Below are 19,210 nucleotides of genomic sequence, written 5' to 3' on the forward strand. Positions count from 1 at the left end.
GTAGTTTTTCAAGCTAAGAAAAATTGATTTATACAAGAAAATGTAAAAAAAAGAAACAAAAAATTACGAATTATTGCACGTACGTATGGGTATAATAAATATAAATTTTAAATAACAACACACGATAAATTATCTTTACAAATGTATACAAATATTATAGACGGCGCGTATGTACATAAATTATCGCTAATAATAATTAAAATATACCTAATAATATGATAGATATAAACAAAAATAATCGTATTATCCAATATTTTTAAATAATAATGACAATAATAGCGAACAAACACGTCGATAAATACTATTTTATTATTATATTTACATGGTTTTCACTTATTATAAACCGATTATCGGATATTTATAAAAAAAAATAATATTATAATTCCGAAATCTGAAATAAATCTGGCAACCGTTATAAACAATCATTGTAATATTTGAGAATCCGTAATGCGATCAGACAAAGGCGTATTTTGGGATTCTTTTTTTGGAGAATATGAGATAGCCATAATATGATATAGATATTAGATACCACTCCTTACAACGCACACATGCACACATCGTCCATTGTTAGTAATACAATGGTTCAAGTCTCGCGTATTAAATTTACTTTTTGAATCTGAATTATTGGTTTAAAACAAATAGGTAGTTATTTACATTTTATATGTCATAGTTTATTATCCATAATCGGCATATCAGTCGTCTTATTATGTAAAATATTAAATGATAGCGTATTGCAATTGATTTGGAGAGAGTATTCGTTTTTAATTACCACTTGTAAATAAATATTCTGTTGCGATACTTCAATCGTACCAGAAATTTCCAAAAGCTTAAAACAGGTAGAGTAATATAAAAAAAAAGTCAAGATTAAGCCCGTCATCGTTCCCGAACCCCATCAATCGTATGTCATTGAATGTATAAACACGCTCTGGGCAACGAGAGCGTTACTGAAATGTCGAAGGATAGGAAAAAAATAAATAACAAAAAATAATCATCAGATTACGTGTACGCAAATATATGTGCACGATATATGTACAAAATTATTCCTTCTTACTAAACGTATTATAATAAAAGGGGCTTACATCGTAATATGACAACTGTTATAGGAGAGCATGATAAGCGGGCGGCAGAGGATAATAATTTTATTGACGTGTGTGTCGATTCTGTAAGGGACACTCGGGAACGACGACGGTGACAGTGATGTAAACGATTACGCAACAATATTAATTTAGAGAACGGATATTGTGAAGGCATTTGATTTTACTTTCGTCTCCTGGCGAAACAGATTAATCGTAAAATAATGTACAATTTAGCGTTTTATACTCGTTTCGTTGTTTTGAGATAAAAAAAAAAAATCAATCAAACAAAAGTTTTAAAATTATTACTACGCTATTGTCGATATTGTATGCCGAGAAACGAAGTGAAAATTGGACAAGAAGTTCCCGAAGACGCATGATACGGCAATATTTTGTTCACTGCAATGGCGCCAACGATATTATGGGCTTTCGGTGGCTGTTGGTTTGTAAGGGTTTGACGGGGGTAAGAAATGTATGCTGAAAACTGCGCGGGCGGTAAGCGGTTATACCCTCAGATTATATCATTTTCGTATGTGTGCGCCACCGGTTCGTTGTGAATTCGCAGCAATTACTTCGTCGCCGACGATCAATCGAAATATTATTGTATCGTCCAACCGCCGAACGACTTTGGAATTATTTAAAAACATAAACAAAAACGGCCAATGTCTGATTGCGCGTTCGTGACGATATCACATTGATCATAAATAATTTTTATTATACGAGCTAGTATACCGAATTGATTTTTAAATTTATTTCGAACTTACAACCTATTGGGCATTCATTTAGCAGTTGATCTACCGATACTCTTTAAGGATTAATAGTTTACCGACCAGGTTTTCTTTGATTCAATAGTATGTGATCTACCGGGTTTAGTTTAAATTTAGGTAAACACACGGATAACTAATAAAAGTACCGAATAGTCGTTTTTCAGCAGTATATTAGTATAATATGCATCAATACTCATCATCTGCCAATAACGGAAAAGTGAACTGGTCAAATATACACAAAGATGTCGTAATAATATTATCATGTCTCAGAGTTTACAGCAACTATTCTCGTTCCGGGCGCGTCGTGTGATTAGTAGTGTGCTAAAAATGAAAACGTCGCGAAGAATGCGCGCGCAAGTATAGTATAGCGGCTGATCACTAACAAAACAGAACGACTATTTATTTGTTTTTTCATAATTTTTTTTTTTTTTTATCAGACGTCAGAACAGTTTAACCTTTCTATTTTAGGGATTCCCCTCTTATACGATTTATTATCCACGAGAATACAACACGACCAATCGTAAATCATCAAACACGAGTTTGCGTTGTGTATTTTCATATAAAATAAACTAAAACGAGCGGATAACACATTTGATCGCATGAAAAAAAAAAAAAAAACCATTAATATTTTGTTTTTTACTTTTTTTCACGCGCAATTAGGCACGTGTAAGTGTACACCGTGAAAACTTTGTAGGTCACCGTCGTCGTGATACCAGCCAGTACCGGACGTCCGGTACACACCGCGGTTAGGTCAACCGCTAATCGAATGCCCTGCGACCTACGAACTGTTATTGCGCTTCGGCATATTATTATTATTATTATTATTATTATCCGCATTAAACGCGACTACTCTAAATTTTAATGTTTATTTAATAATAACGTACACGATAATAATAATGTATGATACAATAATGTATAATTAATATTATAATAGGTTTTGCGGTGAACACGACGGCGGCTAGAACAGCGACGACGACGTGTCGGAAGACGTGACCATTATGTCGGAGCCGACCGCCTGTTGCTGATGGTGGTTCACGCCTCTCACGTTGTTGGCGTTGGCATCGCAGTCGGCCAGCACCTGGCCGCCGCCGGACACCATGGCCACGTCGGCGGCCGCCGCAGCCGCCGCGGCCACGGCCACCGCGGTGGCTGCGTTCCGGCTCCGGAACCCGCCGCCGTTGTTGTTGACCAACATGAGCGCGTCCGCCGACAGGCTGAGTATCTTGGCGCTGTGTTCCTGCGCCTTGGCCCTGAGGCACGCGATACTGTTGTTCCGGAACTCTTCCGAGTCTTGCGCCCGGTTGGCGGCCAGCTGCATGACGGCCGCGTGATGCTGCTCCATTTGCGACTGTATCTCTTGCTGGATCCGCCGGTGAGCTTCGGCGTTGGCCGCGCACTGTTGCTGCTGCTGTTGTTGCTGCTGTTGTTGCTGCTGCTGCTGCTGCTGTTGTTGCTGTTGTTGTTGTTGTTGCTGTCGGTCCTGCGCGACTGCAGCGTCTTGTTGTTGTTGCTGCTGCTGTTGGTGCCGCTGCGGCGACATGTCGGTCGCCATCTCCGGACTGGTCCTGGCCGGCCTCTTGCAGGGGTGGTTTTCCTCGTCGTCATCTTCGTCGTCCTCGTCGTCCTCCTCGTCTTCCTCCTTGTCGCTTTTTTGACTGGCACCGCTACACACGGTGTTGTCGTCTTTCAACTGGTCTGCTGCCTCGATCGACTTGCGGTGCATGCCTAAAACATTCAAGATAATAAATTTATTTTTAAATTTGTAAATGGTGGGAGAGATGTGAGTGGGAGAAGGCTATTTATTCTATTATTATGATGTCAGAAATAAATATTTGAAAATTTAACTTAAAAATGTATTGCGTTCTCTATGACGCGTGCAGGTTCGTCACGTGTCTGTGTATATTATTTACAGTAACTTCATTGGAGCGCGAATTTCTTTTGTTTTTCTTATAATAAATCTAACGTTACCTAAAAGTCAAACCGTTTTGTTGTGTACTAAAACTGATATTGGATTAGTTCATAGTTGAATTAGATAAAAAAAAAAGAAATTTTCCGTTTTTAATAAAAGTAATTTCCTAATTTTAAATACATTCATAAATACTTATTATAAAACTGTTAAAATTCACTATTTATGTCATAATAAGTATTATTTATAGGTGTAACAGATTAATGAAATTTAAACATTTAAATTGAATTTAATAAAATTTAATTGTTAAACAAACATATATGTATAAATAGTAATTGGCTTAGATTAGAATATGTTTAAACAATTTTTATGAAGTATCAAAAAAAAAAAAACATTAAATATTTAACTATCAAAGAATAAGCAATTTGTTATTTTCTATTTATTAACAACTTTTATTGATACGTCGTCGAGTTTTATGTTACAACGAGACCAACCATTTTAAAAGGGGAAAAAGATATCAATGCATTATAAATACGTATTCTCTGTGTACAAGTATACATTATATTTTGGTATTTAGAGGTTTTTGTTTTTTAAATTTGAACATTGGTAGAGATATAATAGAATTTGCATGTTTAATGGAGTGGTGATATGTTGATGAATTAATACAATAATATAATCGCACTTGAATTTAAAGGCGTGAAAGTAAAGTACATGCCATGAAGTAGAATTCATCGGCCATTACGTTGGTAAAACAATGGCACTGTGATGGGAAATGAATCCTTAACAATGGACATTGTGCTAATTCATGAAGCTCATTTCAGTGTTTCCGTAGCAACCAATTTCCCGAACGTTATAATGAGAATAATATAAAAGAGTGGGAGAAAAAGAGTGACGGAGACGTTATTACGGTAATAGGTACTTACCGAGCAACCAGGGCGCGACACATTCATTCTCCTTTGCACTTTTCAGAATAGTCTCCGGCAGTGGTAAAGAATGTCTGACCATAGCACCATAAAGTCCATATTCAGCCATAATTGTGCTTCTTCCCCAACACTTTTCGGTCTTTCGCCACTTGGCTCGTCGGTTCTGGAACCAGACCTGCGCGAAACAAAAACATTGTGGTTTATTGTATGTATACATAGGTTGAGTGTTGTCATCCCACAAGTTAACAATGGGGTACTTGATAAAAATAATGGAATTACAATGTGATGGGTACAGGAATATTTTGACTCTGCACAATATGAATAACGTATAGTGTATTTCTTCGGGGAACCAGAGAAACTCTCATTTTATTATTATTACTATAAATATAAAGTGTACTGACAAATATTTTAGTCAATAAAAATATACATGTACATATTGTATTCGTATAAATAAAATGTGATTTTATTATATTCAAATTTAAAATAACCACGTTATAATATTATACAAGACTATGGCATAAAATTAAGTGCCTATATGTCTAAAACTATTGGAAACCGTTTAATTCATTATAAAAATAAAACCGATTTAATATTTATATTTAAATTTATGTACGTCTAGCGATAAACGGAAATAAGTACAAACATTGATTATTATTTGTAATTAATTAATTATATAACAATATGTTTATCATATTGTTTTAGTGAATATATTAAACATATCCATTTGATTTGACTTCACATTTAATTCCATAATTTACCTTTAGACTACCTATTAGCTATTACTTAAATCACTTGTAAATGAGTAACTATAGATTATTATTAATTATTTATTATACGGCATTATTAAAGTATAATATTGTTCAAAATTGTAAACACCCTGCATAATATAACATATATCTACTCGAGGAGTGTTGAAGGGTTTTTTATTTAGCTTTCAATGAACAATGACGTATTGATAAACATGCATCGTTTAATTTAAAAAACGTTTTTGATTCCTTTTTTCTATCGTTTTATCTAAAATTAATATTTTACCCCACTATCATGAGTTACCATTGTATATAATGTATTGGTTGATTAAAAATTATTTTACTTGGAATAACTACTTATAACTGACAATGTAAACATTATTATCGCTTGCAACGATAATAATTATTTAAGTTCTTGCTATTAACTTTTTTTTTTTATTTTATAAATTATAATAGACTGGAAATGTGAACTGCATGGTTGTCATACACCAATACACGTGGTAAAACTAGGAAAGTACTGGATTGTCTGGATTTATACTATAATTTAACTATAAACGGTTAAAAACTTATATAATATCACGAATCATGATGAAATTGCAATACAAAAAAATACTTCATTCTATATAAGGTAAATTAAATAAAAATTACAGAAATAACGAAATAATTACCTATTGAATTTTATTTGCTTGAGTATAGATACTAACGGTAATTTTAACAATATATTATCATTTCGTGCAACTTAAATATGTTAAGCCCGATTGATATACCTACTAAAACGAGTTGACAAAAATCGAACTTCTTCCAAAATAATTGGCGGAAACATATAAATAAATGGAACTTGTGTACACGTGCACATAACACCGACGTATCGTCGTAGCTAGATGCTACGATAGTCGGGATTATTGTTCGTCCCGTTGCACTTAAAAACCGAAACGGATCATAGTATCATATAATATTATAATATATGCGCTCGCTTATTTTATTGATATTAATAATATAATACGACGACAGTCACTGCCACTGTCGACGTCACGTATAGCTCAGTTAGCCGTGTCGCGGATTAAATCAGCCGGTCGTTATATATAATAAACGTCACTGCGTGAAACGGCAATAATTTCCACGAATATCTACCCTTCCACCACTGATCCACTATAACCACCAGTGGCAAGTTATTAGAAATTCATTGGCGGCGGCAGAGCGATGGTTTTGATGGTTGGGGCTGTGGAAAGGGGGTGGAAGGATGCCGGAGAACTGCTGCTAATCGAAGCACACCCTGCGGAATTCGATTTTATACTATCATCGTCGTGTGTTTTTCAGCAAAACCTCCCCGTCATCCTTAACTTATAACGCACACACACACATACACACACACAAATTTTTACGTATTTAATATAAAATATCTATTATGTGTATGTGTGTCTAGATGGGGTATACGATAATGCGCCGGGGGTAATCCGATTATGACGTTTCGTCGTCGAGTTAATTGAATCGGCGTGAAACGTACACGCAGTATTGGTGGGGATGTATATAGCCGTGAATGAATGGACTTTAGCGATGTCTTGAGCGGTGAGTAGAAGGGGGTTAATAATAAAGTGCAAATGGAAATATTTCAGAAAACTAATTATAATTTTTCGTCGTCAACGCGCATTCTTTTCTCTCTCCCCGAAACTTTCACTCCACTGGCAAACTGCGAAACGGTGACGGGTTCAAAGTATAATATATTATTTCTGGACAATGTTTAACTTATTATTATACGTATGTAGATTACATAGAGCGTCAATAATGTTATTGTCTACAGAAAGTCGTACAATAGTTTTATCGGTTACGAGTGGTTTGAACGTCGATTAAAATATAGATAAAATATATATTTATGTATGTTGCTATCAATGATTTAATAAATTAATTGTACTTAATGCTTACTAACTGAAAATGTTGATTATTTTATTTAACAAAATATTTAAAGTTTATTAGAAACTTAAAATGATGCTGTACAAATGCCGGCTATCATATATACGTATCTACTATAATATGTTATATAATTTTTGCGAATGTGTAATACAAATAAATTGTTCTCTATTATATAAATTGTATATTCTGTACTTAAAATGTAGAATATAGATGTATCATGCATCCGATAAGGTACAAAATCGGAATTCTATATGATGAAATGCTACATTTTTAGACATAAAATCATTATACGTTTGGTTACTATTGCCACTATTTTTTTTTATGTCGTGAAACATCTCGGCAAGGGTACTAATATAAATAATAATAAATATATATTTGAGTTTTTTGCAAACGTTGAGTATATACTTTTTTATGGACATCATTTATAAGTTAGAAATCATAAATTGTGAACATGAATTGGAAGCTTGGAAATGTTACTAAATGCATCATTGCCTGAAAATAATGGAAATTAACGTTATTTTGTAGTCAATATCGTATAAAGTTTAATGTAATCAGGTATATTGTTATTGATTAGTCATTAACAATAATTCTTTAATCTACGTCTTTGTCAGTAACATATACAATCTTTAAGTACCATACAGGTGGGATTTGATTAATATTTGATAGTTTATAATATGGCTGCAAAGAATAAATGAAAAATGCGTAACAATATTGTCGTTTTGTCATAATAATAGGTGTGATATTATCGAAACAGAAATAAAATATAGTAGAGACCATAATTGAAATTATAAACCGTGCATTATAAAGGTGTACAAACTGTGCGCGTGACTATACAAGGGGCGTAACGAGTGTTGGTCAAGGAAATCACAGCATAGAACTATAGAGGCGAAAAAAATATAATGATGACGATGATGATTATGACCATTGCCTATTATGATAGTGTAACAATAATGAAAACGATCAATAAATATATTAATACAAACTCATAATATAAAAATTATATTTTTTGTCATTAATAATTTCGGGACTGTATAATATGTTGTGAAAAGACAATATGTATCTATATAATATTATATTATACTCGTTTAATCGTTTTATATAGAACCTCTGTATGAAAATAAAATAAATGAGCGTATAGTTGTAAAAAATCATATTAAACATATAATTTGGAAGGAATCTGTATTGGATAACGTGTTTCTTCCAACATTGTGCAATGTTTATAATATATTTAATACTTAATATATATTATTACCTATTAATTCGTTTAGATTTATGTTAAATTTATACAATGAAATGAATCAATTTTATGAACGTTTTAGACATGAAAGAGATAATTTACAATAGCTTTTTGTATTTATAAATGTATGTTACTTATTAAAATTATTTACTTTTTTGTCTTTTAATGTAGCTAAAAAAGCGAATAAGGGGTAAAATAATATTTGTCTACAGTCTACTTTCGTGTTGTGTTTACCAATACGGCAATACGAGTTGTACAAGTACAACTCGGCCCATTTGAAACTGATGATATAGCAAATGTAATCCGACTGGTAGAACCGAACAATCATAAAATATATTATATGGTAAAAAAGTCCTACAGTGACCAAAACTTTTTTGTTACTAACTCTCCTACAATATTGTATTGTTTACCATATCGGCGTATAAAGTATAAACTAGTATAAAGTTTAATATACTTAATGCATCATGCATCATATTGCGTTATATGCATATTATTTTCTATACGTCTTGACTTTTACTGCGTATATAGAAAAACTTACATATTTTATAATAAAACGAATTTAAAATACCTACCCATAATAGTGTATACAATTTAAATGATTAATTTATTATTTATTATCAAACTAAAAAAAAAAACAAATACATTTGTTAAATTATCAGTGATTTTTGCTATTATTAAACAAAATTTTAATTTTGATTTTCTATTTATATTTTATTATCATTTCTATCAAAATAAATTATTTTTTTTTTTATAAATATGTAACAATTGTTATATTCTTAATTTAATATTCAAAAAATATATTTGTTTAAAGAAACGTAATTATAAAATATTTTGAATGTAATAAAGCAATAGGTAATTAACTATTTAATATTTATAAGTATCTTAAACCTATATATTATTATAAGTGGTATGGGTTGCGTCAGGATAGAGTGAAAAGGTATGGAACACATCTATAAATTTTTCAAATATTTATAAATAATCATCTATTTTCTAATTATTTGATATTCATAAACAGTAATTTTCAAAACACTGTGTTACCAAGCATGAAATAAAAAATATTAGTTACCGTTTGAATACATATGCGTATATATATTATGGTATTGTTTAAAAAGTTTGAAAACGGTTATCAGACTAACTATTTGGATTGATAATTGATAATACGAAATAATTAATAAAACAATCAAATATTTTATAGACCTAATAAATATGCAGAAGTGTTATCTATTAGTACTCTATTTAAGTATAAAGATATGTATCCAGTAATTAAAGTATTCTAAAACTTTCTTAATACATTTAATTTTAAAGATATTGTTGGCTTTTAATATTATTTTATTTAAAAAAAAAACAACCTTTTAAGAGATTATCAATTCATTTTATTTTTATTTCACCGCAAGTGAGCTTATCTCTGCTGTGATTAAACAAAAGGACTCTCAACCCTTGACGTAGACAACGACTATCGTCTGATGAAGTGATTTCTGTTTAAGGTAAAATGTGAGCGCGTGTTTCCACCCTCGAGGAATTTATTTGAAAGGTTTTTTGTTTTGTTCAAAAAAAAGGTTAAGAAATGCCAACGAAAGATTTTATTTTTGTCTCTATTCTTTGATAAACGCATAGAAGAATATAAATGGACATGCCTAAGCAATAAAATAATGATTAATACGATGAATGACATTCATTGGCTTTTATAATATATAAATAAATGTGAAAAAATGCATGTACTGGGAATTGGGATCTAGTAAGTAATGGTGTAATACTTATACCTAAAGTTAGGTACTTCATTATTTTTATTTACTATTAATATTATAAAAATAAATAATATAATTAGGGTTTTTTATTGAATCCATAACAGCAAATAAATTTTAATTATAATAAGTTTTTAGCTATTATTAAAATCTTCAATGTGGTATTAGCTTATACAAATTATACTAAAAAGTAATTCAGTTTGGGTATTTAAAATGAATGGTTTCCATTGTTTTTAGTTTAGTTTTTGCATATATAATTGAATTATGTATTTATTAAACTTACAATACCTAATAAGAATTATAAAACTTGACTTAATAAAATCGTAATAGATTCTGTATTACATTGTAATTATTATTTATTAATACTTGGCTAACAATAATAATATATAATTGTAGTTCAATCTAGTGTTAGGTATAACCCGAAATCATGTTTATAAAGTGCAAAATTAAGTCCTATAATAAATAGCATCGCCGTCCCCTATTTAAGGGCTTTAAATATCTTGATTATCTCTTCTATTTTCTCCCCTTATCAGATAAGTGACTCAAATGTTAATAGAATATCACGAATACAGCTGGCTTATGCATGTATTTAAAAATGCTATTTATCGTTATTTTTATTTTAAATCTCGAGCTAATGTTTGGCTGGACTTACAATCCTCGTAAATATTTGAACTATATACCTAGTACTGAATTTAATAATATGCAATTGTTTAGAAAACAAACTGGTCTTTGAGATAATTGCACTTCAAAAAATCTACGTACATCGTAAGGCATTTATAATTAGTTTTTCGTAAACTTTGGCGATAACTTACCTTTAGAGATAATGTAGGTATTGGATATACATCATAGTAGTGGTGGCCGAATGTCGAGTTGACCGTAGGGGTTAGGAGAAAACTATGACGACGATGACGTAGAAAACGGGGTCTTACACACACACTAACATTCATATAGTGCATATTATATACACATAACGCTATGTATGTATATTTATAGATACGTAAACGTTCATGTATATAGAAGAGGAATGCCAATACCGCGGCTCGCACATACCGTCCGACAGACCGGCCGTTTCTATAAGGGTCATTAATTTTGTTTGAGAACTCGGTAAGTGGAGGATTAACGAATTAGCGGGTGGCATTATGTGCGCCGGCACGGAAAAGGGCGTCCGCGAACGTAATTTATGGGCATCCGGGAAAAGTCAATTATCCGCTCGCCGAACACCGCGCGCGCACATTCTTGGGACGCCCGCCACTGCCCACGTCGTGTCGCCGCGCCCCGACGATATTATGTTCCGCCTGCGTACAGTCGGTGCTCGCCTATCCACCCGCAAAAGAAAAAGAAGGAGAACGAGGAGGGGTAGGACGATGACGACGAAAACGACGTGTAGTATAGTAGGAATGGAGTGAAACAGAAAGATAGATAGAAGGTGAGATAGAGAAAAATAGACGGAGAGAAGAGAGAGAGAGAAAGAAGGCGCGTGCGCGAGGAAAAAAGAGAGAAAAATAGTTCTTTTCGGTGGTGGTAACTACGACAAAGACCGATTTAATAAAACCGTTCACAGACTAACCAGCAGCTTCACGTATATATATTGTATATATACATATATATATATAAATATATGTAAGCTTTTTTCACTTCATGCCCACAGATTCTTTTTGTCGTCGTTGGCAGCATATGTTTTCTTTTTTTTCCACGTCCGTAAATGTCGCCTAGGTTTTTTTTTTCTTTTGTCCAATACGTGCCCTTTTACCTTATTTAAAACCAGACCGACAGAGATCGATTTTCTTACTTAAATAATTTATATGAGTTGTCGTTGAATAGTACCTACGCAATATACGTTATATACATATTATATATATGTGCATTAGGTACAGTTGCAGGGAACGTATTATCATGATACACATTTTAACTTTTTTTACGGGTGTCCAGTTAACTCATAAATATATATTTGGTAAAAAAAAAATTATTTAATGAAAAATGTGAACAGAGGTCTGTTTAATTTTTTTTCTAGTGGAGGGGGAAACTTGATTTTTCCTTCTACCATTTGTCAATATATTTGAGCCATAAAAAACGCAGATTTGTGATCTTTTCAAACATTTTAAAATGATCAAGGAATTTCCTTGATATAATAAAAAATCGATAAATCATATATTTCATGTAATATAACATCACATAAATTATAGATCCAGGGATGTGGCAGTAACCTTCATCACTTCTCCACAAATAAAATACGTATATGCCACTGAATGTGGAATAAGATACACAATAATTTTGTAAACAGCTGTACAGTCAAATATATTGACAAAAAACCGACTGTTAACATTGGATAAAGCAAATTAAAATGTAAGTACGTGTATAATTTTTAAATATCTTTCAATGCATTAACATTCCAGTAGCGACGTCTTTATCTTAACACCCTTCATTTATTTGTGGTATAGCTCTCGATGTCTATTAACAAGTGAATAACAAATGCAATTTAAAAGATTAATAATATGAATGGAATTAATGGTTTTTATTTTTGCGTAACAATAACTATAAACAATAGTTGAATGAGAATAAAAGGTATATACTATACAGTAAACACATAAAATCTGGTCACTTAAACAAGTATTGTTGAATGAGGATTATAATATGGATCGATAAAAGATAAAATAAACAACACAAATAGTTACAATAATAATAAGTAATATTTCACTTTAACTAAAACACTTGTCTAAGTATGAAAAATGAATTGTCTTCCAATAATATAAGTAATATACTTATTAGATGTACATGACGTACACATGTGTAGGCAACATTGTAATGTAATAAACAGAGTGAATTTGGTCATTGTTATATTATATAACTGACCTTATGATCCTGTTACAGAAACAAACGATCGCTTAACTTACATTTACAATAACAAGTTTATATGAAAAATATACAATATGATATAATTTTATTAAATATTATATTAATTTTATTTTCAACAAATTTTTTTATAGGGCTCCTGTATCATTTTTAGGCACTAGGTGTTCTAATTAAGAACAATAATGTAATTGTATATTGGAACCAATGGAACCTTATTTTTATACAACTGAATAATATATTAAAATGTTCTTATAGGTGTCTATAATGTGTGTATGTGACTGTAGTAGTAGTATACTGTATAATTGTATATTTAATAAGAAATAAAAAATAAACTACCTATGTCTATGTGGTAAAAATAGTATGTATACAATACTATTTTATATATAACGCATATATTATTGTATTATAATTATTAAACTTGTTATTTAATTTTAACCACGTTTGTATTTCATTATTATTAACGCGACAGCAATCAATCAGTTTATCAGCGTAGAACGCGGTGTTGAGTAATCGAGGTACAATATTATAGCAGGCTGAAATCCAAGTATCTATAACGATGAGCTGTAGTTGACCCGATTAGTTAACAATGTGCTTTGAACAGAGAAATCGACTCAGCAGGGGCTATGGGATATGTCTGCGAATCAATCTTTAGCAGGTATTTTAGAGGATTAGCCCTTAGTGTGATTAATTTGGAATCGATCGGGGCACTGAATAGCTCATATTGTACCTACAGGTTTCACAAACTGTAATTGCGGGAGTTATATGGACCATCGATACAAGATAATGTCAATTAAATACGAAGATTGGCCTATCCCTCTTGTGTGATGTTTAGACGTACAGAATGAAAAATTTACACATTAGGTATTTATGCATTGCTGTATTAAGATACTAATTTTAAAGTAAAATGTTTAAAAGCTTGGTAAACAATAATTTTTTGTTAATCTGGCACTCATGCCACTTAATTTAAATGTTAAAATATGCTCTGGTTTTAGATATTATATTAGTATAATAATTAAAAATTTCCATAGCCCATGGAAGGATGGGAAGAAACAATGATAAACATGGTAGGATAATCTGGTATCTATTTAATGACTAAGTTAATTTTTTTTTTTTTTTTGATTGAATTACCCAAGCAGAATCCATCACGATTAATAATATTAGTCGTGCAAATAATCGAAACCAAGTGAATTAAATTAGTAATTGTCTGTATTAATAATAATTATATTTTAACAACACTATTATAGTAATAAAATTTACAGTCAATATTATTAAAGCAAATTTTATTATTGCAATTGAACGTGGGATACATCAATAGTTGAAATTTATTCGGAAAATATCTGATTTTTTTTATTCTATATTAACATAGTTACATTGGTCAGTATTAAATATCTAGGCACGTAAAATGCTTACTACGCTGATAAGCACCGACCAATCACGTCGTACGATTTATATACACGTATGAAAAAAATGTGTTTAAATACTATAAAGCATATTATTTGATATAAAAAAAAAACAAACTAAACTGATCTATATTGTAGAAAAATAGAACAAATGGCTTACTAATTAAATGGTGAATATAAAAAAAAGTGTATAATTAAATAGTGTATATGATTGTTGGACATTTTAACAAGTCTTAAACCCATATATTTACCATTCTACCAGCATATATTATGTGTTTAATACAAAAATATTTTGTATACCTAAAAAACGTTCTAATTGTAATCTAACCAAACATCTTAACATTGTTAACCTATCTTCAAATGTATAATTTAAAATGTTACATTATCGGTCCTGTATCAGACATAAATATTTCAATGAATAAGTTTTTACTATCTACCGATTATTAATAAAATATTGCGATTTTAAATACTACATATAAATATATTATAGTAATACGTGATTTTTTTTATGTAATTGAAAACATAACTACCTACATAGAAGTAGAAAATATTTCTATATTTTTTCCAAAAATATATTTATTTATAATCCAGACAGTTCATTGTGATTATTAGTTATAATATTATTATTATTTATTATGTATTAGATGTTTTTATACTAATAAATTGTTAACATATACATATTAATAAAATAAATCCAGCAATATGTGTTTGCAAAATAACATATTTTTAAATTTTCTGAATTTTTAAAATATGTTATCTATTGTACATTACATTATCGATATAAATATAAATACATAAATTATAAGTGATACATTATATTTTATGGATTGATGTATTGCAGTGACAATGGAGTTTACCTATCAATATGGCGTGATGTTGAATGCTTTCGTGGAAATTGATGACTTGTAGGTATACGCGGACGTTGTCAAATTAAAGTTACCATCCACAATGTGAAACAAATAAGATAGAAAAACAAAAAAAGCACTAAAATGAACAAAAAAAAAAAAAAAAAACACGGATGGACGTGGAACAATGGAGAAAAATGAGAGTATCGGTGTGGAGGTAGTGGAAAGTGGTTGTTTTCGAGCAGGGGGTGTGAACCCAAGTCGAAAGAGAAAATTATGTAATATATACATATAATATATATTACGTATAAAAAGAAGAAAAAATAATAATAAATAAATAGTGGCGAAGAGAAGAGAGGCAGGAAAAAACGGGAGGAAGTTTATGGTATTAAACGTATAAACATGATAAACGGGTAGTTTAGATGCTCAGCGGTCCGTGGTTTGGCGTCTGTAATCGAATTATCTGTTGTCGAGGCGCATGTCCCGTCCACCACCACCGCCGCCGCCGCCGTCGTCGCCCGAAACTTTGTTAAGTCGATATGTGTGTGCCTCACAACCATTGGGGCCGACAAATTATTGATATTTATCGTCCGCGTTACACCCACAAGCACGTCGTTATAATAATAATATAACGTAGAATATAGCGAACCGTCGGTCGTGCGGGCTGTTGGTGAGGGTGTGCGTGGAGGCGAAGGTTGAACGTATACATGCAGACAGACTGAGAGATAGTGAGAGAGAAAGAGAGGAGTATAAAAAGAACGAAAAACAAACGTGAATTTATTGCCCGTGCGGGTTTTGATTTCGCAATATAATATACATAATAATAATAATATTATTAAATTATTCTACGTATACGTGTACAACTACAATACAGTGTGTAATTTCCACTCATGCCAACGACGTGGCTTTAATTAAATCTCGTATAGAATAAACTTCTCTTCCCCCCTCACTCCATTACGAGTATATACATGTAAACTGCTACTTGCTAGTATATAATACATAATATTTTATAATACGTGTATAAATTCTGCTGTGATATTTCTACCGCGACGTGGGCAACCCAATATCTATTTTAATATATGGTAGGTATTATATTATATTATTAAATAAAATGGAGTATTCAGTATTAAACATGAAAATATGATAATATTATACCATATTATACTCAATAATTATCACGTGAAAGTCTTAACAGTGGGCGTAACCTTTATGACTTTACTTAAAGGTTTCAGTTCATCAAAATAATTAATTAATCCACCAGTACTAACTTTTAATTCGAGCTTAGCTTTTTTTAAGGCATAAAAAACCCATATTATAGTACGTATGTTAAATTTAAATACTTTTCTTTACTTATACGTAGTCATTTTCTGATGATTAAACTTAATTCATATAATGATTATTTGTGAAGTAATAAAGTAAAATGATTTTATACTTATTATAAAACTGTATTTTATATTCTATTACGTAAATGAATATAATTTATATCAAAAATAAATTGAGTAAATTATTTTTAATATTTATTTCATTAGAATAATCGATTGAATAAATTTTTACTTTAAAATATAGTAATTATTGTTAAAACCAAAGAAGACCATCTGCAAGAAACCAATACAACAAATTATAAAATATGAATTCCAATTTTGGGTTTGTTTTTTAAAATAAATTAAATAAGGGTTTATCATAAAATTTTCCAAAAGTTTAGTTTTTGTAAAACATTGAACAAAGTAAAAATTAAAATGTTAACTAAATGATACGAGTTTAGATGATCAAATCATTGCAGACTTCGATAAATATCTATTACTTAAATCTCTTGTCTTATAAAGTAATCAATTAAATTGTTATCGTATTAAGTTTAATTTATAAAATTCTTTTATCATATATTTATTATTTATTACATTCTGCAGATTAAAAAAAAAAAAAAAAAATTATCTGCTATTGAAATGTTTATGATCTATTAATTCATACAATTTTCTGTATCTATAACCCATTTAAAGACTAATCTATTATACTCGCCGAAAAATGGTTAAAAATTCCAACAAAAACATCCTTATAAGCAATCATATAACGTAACAATAAAAAATCAAAATAGCATCGGAGAAGTTGTCAAGTCAAATGTTTTTATTCTTTTATACTTTGTATTTTATGTATGAAGTAATGATTAATGTTTTATTGTTGATCTTTTAAACGTCCGATTAATAAATTACTTACAATTTAAATAAAAACAGATGCATTGTGGGTTGAGATTTTATTTCCTAGCCTTTCAATTTTTAGATTAAAAATACACTGTTAAGTGTTAAAAATAGTTGAAGAAATTAGGACAACGTCCAAAATTCATTTATTTATCGTGTAAGACAAGCGCAAGTACGTAACATGATAATTTCACATTAATAATTGGATGGGTCATTTAAATTAATTTCAGAGTTCAGCACGTTATTTCTATATTTTAATTTAAATCAAGCGCATATGATCATATTTATAATGGATTTCCAATGACATTATGTAAAATTAGATTATTAAAAATAAAAATGAGATAAACATGTGCTAAGCAATATTATTTGTATTGTAACTGAACCACAATAACTATAATTTTTCAATAAAAACTGAATAAATGTTAAAAAAAAATAAATATATATCCTATTGCGACTTTACTTTTTTTTTTTAGTAATTTATTATAATATGATATTTGATCGAATTTAAGTACTAGATATACAAAATAATATTAAAAAAAAATATAACCACAATAGGATTTGTTTTTAGCACTTATTCTCAAGCCGTATTTCTGGTTAACTAAAGTAATTTTAATTTTAGATCAATGTTCGTTGTATTATTTTCAAAATTATAACAAAGACGAACAGTTCTTCTATAATATACTCCATTATACTTCATGCAAAAAAGTTTGGTAATGGAACTATACTATATCATTGTGTTCACCGCACGTACAAACATTCAAACACACAAACACACACATTAGAGCACATCACGATATAATGTAACAGTACGAGCCTCGTGTCTTTGCTGGTTCCGTTGTTGGGGTGAGTATTAACCCTTTTGGCGAGGGCAATAATTTCGTTTCACCAGCTGTTTAATGTGTGTAAATGTGTTTGCTACGAGGGTGTTTGCAATTTGTTACGACGTCCATGTGCGTGTGTATTTGCTACTAGTGAGTACCATATGTATATATATATTATATATATATATAAAAACAGAGAGATATAAGGTTTCCGGGCAAGGGTATATATTATGTATGTATATGTCTAAACAAAAAGACATATATTTTAAGACGGCGCACTACTCTGCTATATAAATACCTGAACGCATTCTCGGTCTTAAGGTCGGTCCAACAGTCACCGTTTTACAATAGCTATGATGTGAATTTATATAGTCTAAACGACAACGGTTATAAAATGCCACGTCAAATGATAATAAAGCATCAGTGAACGGTAAAACCGTATTCTTACTATTATTCAGTTTTCAAGCGTACATAGTATAATTGCACATTATAATATAATATAACTTTGGTGCCGTCAGTTGTAACAATAGTTTTGTAGACATATTTTTATAAAATAAGACATACATAATAGTAATTAGTTACCCATTAAAAATGATTATGATATATAAATAGATAAGCATGTTGCAAGAGATACAAATTTATAATAATATCATAAAATTGCGTCGGAAGCAAATAAAGTGTAAACGGTCAAAACCGCTTTGAAATAGTATTATCACGCGCAACACGCGTACTTAGCACGTATAAAATAAGTAATTATTATCTAATCACATAAATATATATTTTAAGTTTTAGCACTTATTTTA

General features: G+C 30.5%; 1 protein-coding gene across 2 annotated transcripts in view; it reads right to left on the reverse strand.

Moving 5' to 3' along the window:
• Nucleotides 1–258: 258 nt before the first annotated feature.
• LOC112593617 (motor neuron and pancreas homeobox protein 1-like) overlaps nt 259–19,210 on the reverse strand; it is an 86,755-nt gene continuing 67,803 nt past the window's right edge. For both annotated transcript variants that reach the window (XM_025338102.1, XM_025338101.1), the window contains exons 5-6: nt 4,670–4,844; nt 259–3,565 (exon numbers count right to left, since the gene is read on the reverse strand). In XM_025338102.1, the coding sequence (XP_025193887.1) occupies nt 2,799–3,565; nt 4,670–4,844 (942 nt within the window). In that variant the 3' untranslated portion in view covers nt 259–2,798. The remainder of the gene's footprint in view (nt 3,566–4,669; nt 4,845–19,210) is intronic.

Source organism: Melanaphis sacchari, unplaced genomic scaffold (genome assembly GCF_002803265.2).
Source record: "Melanaphis sacchari strain LSU unplaced genomic scaffold, SCAv2.0 Contig20_pilon_pilon, whole genome shotgun sequence".
NCBI lineage: Eukaryota > Metazoa > Arthropoda > Insecta > Hemiptera > Aphididae > Melanaphis > Melanaphis sacchari.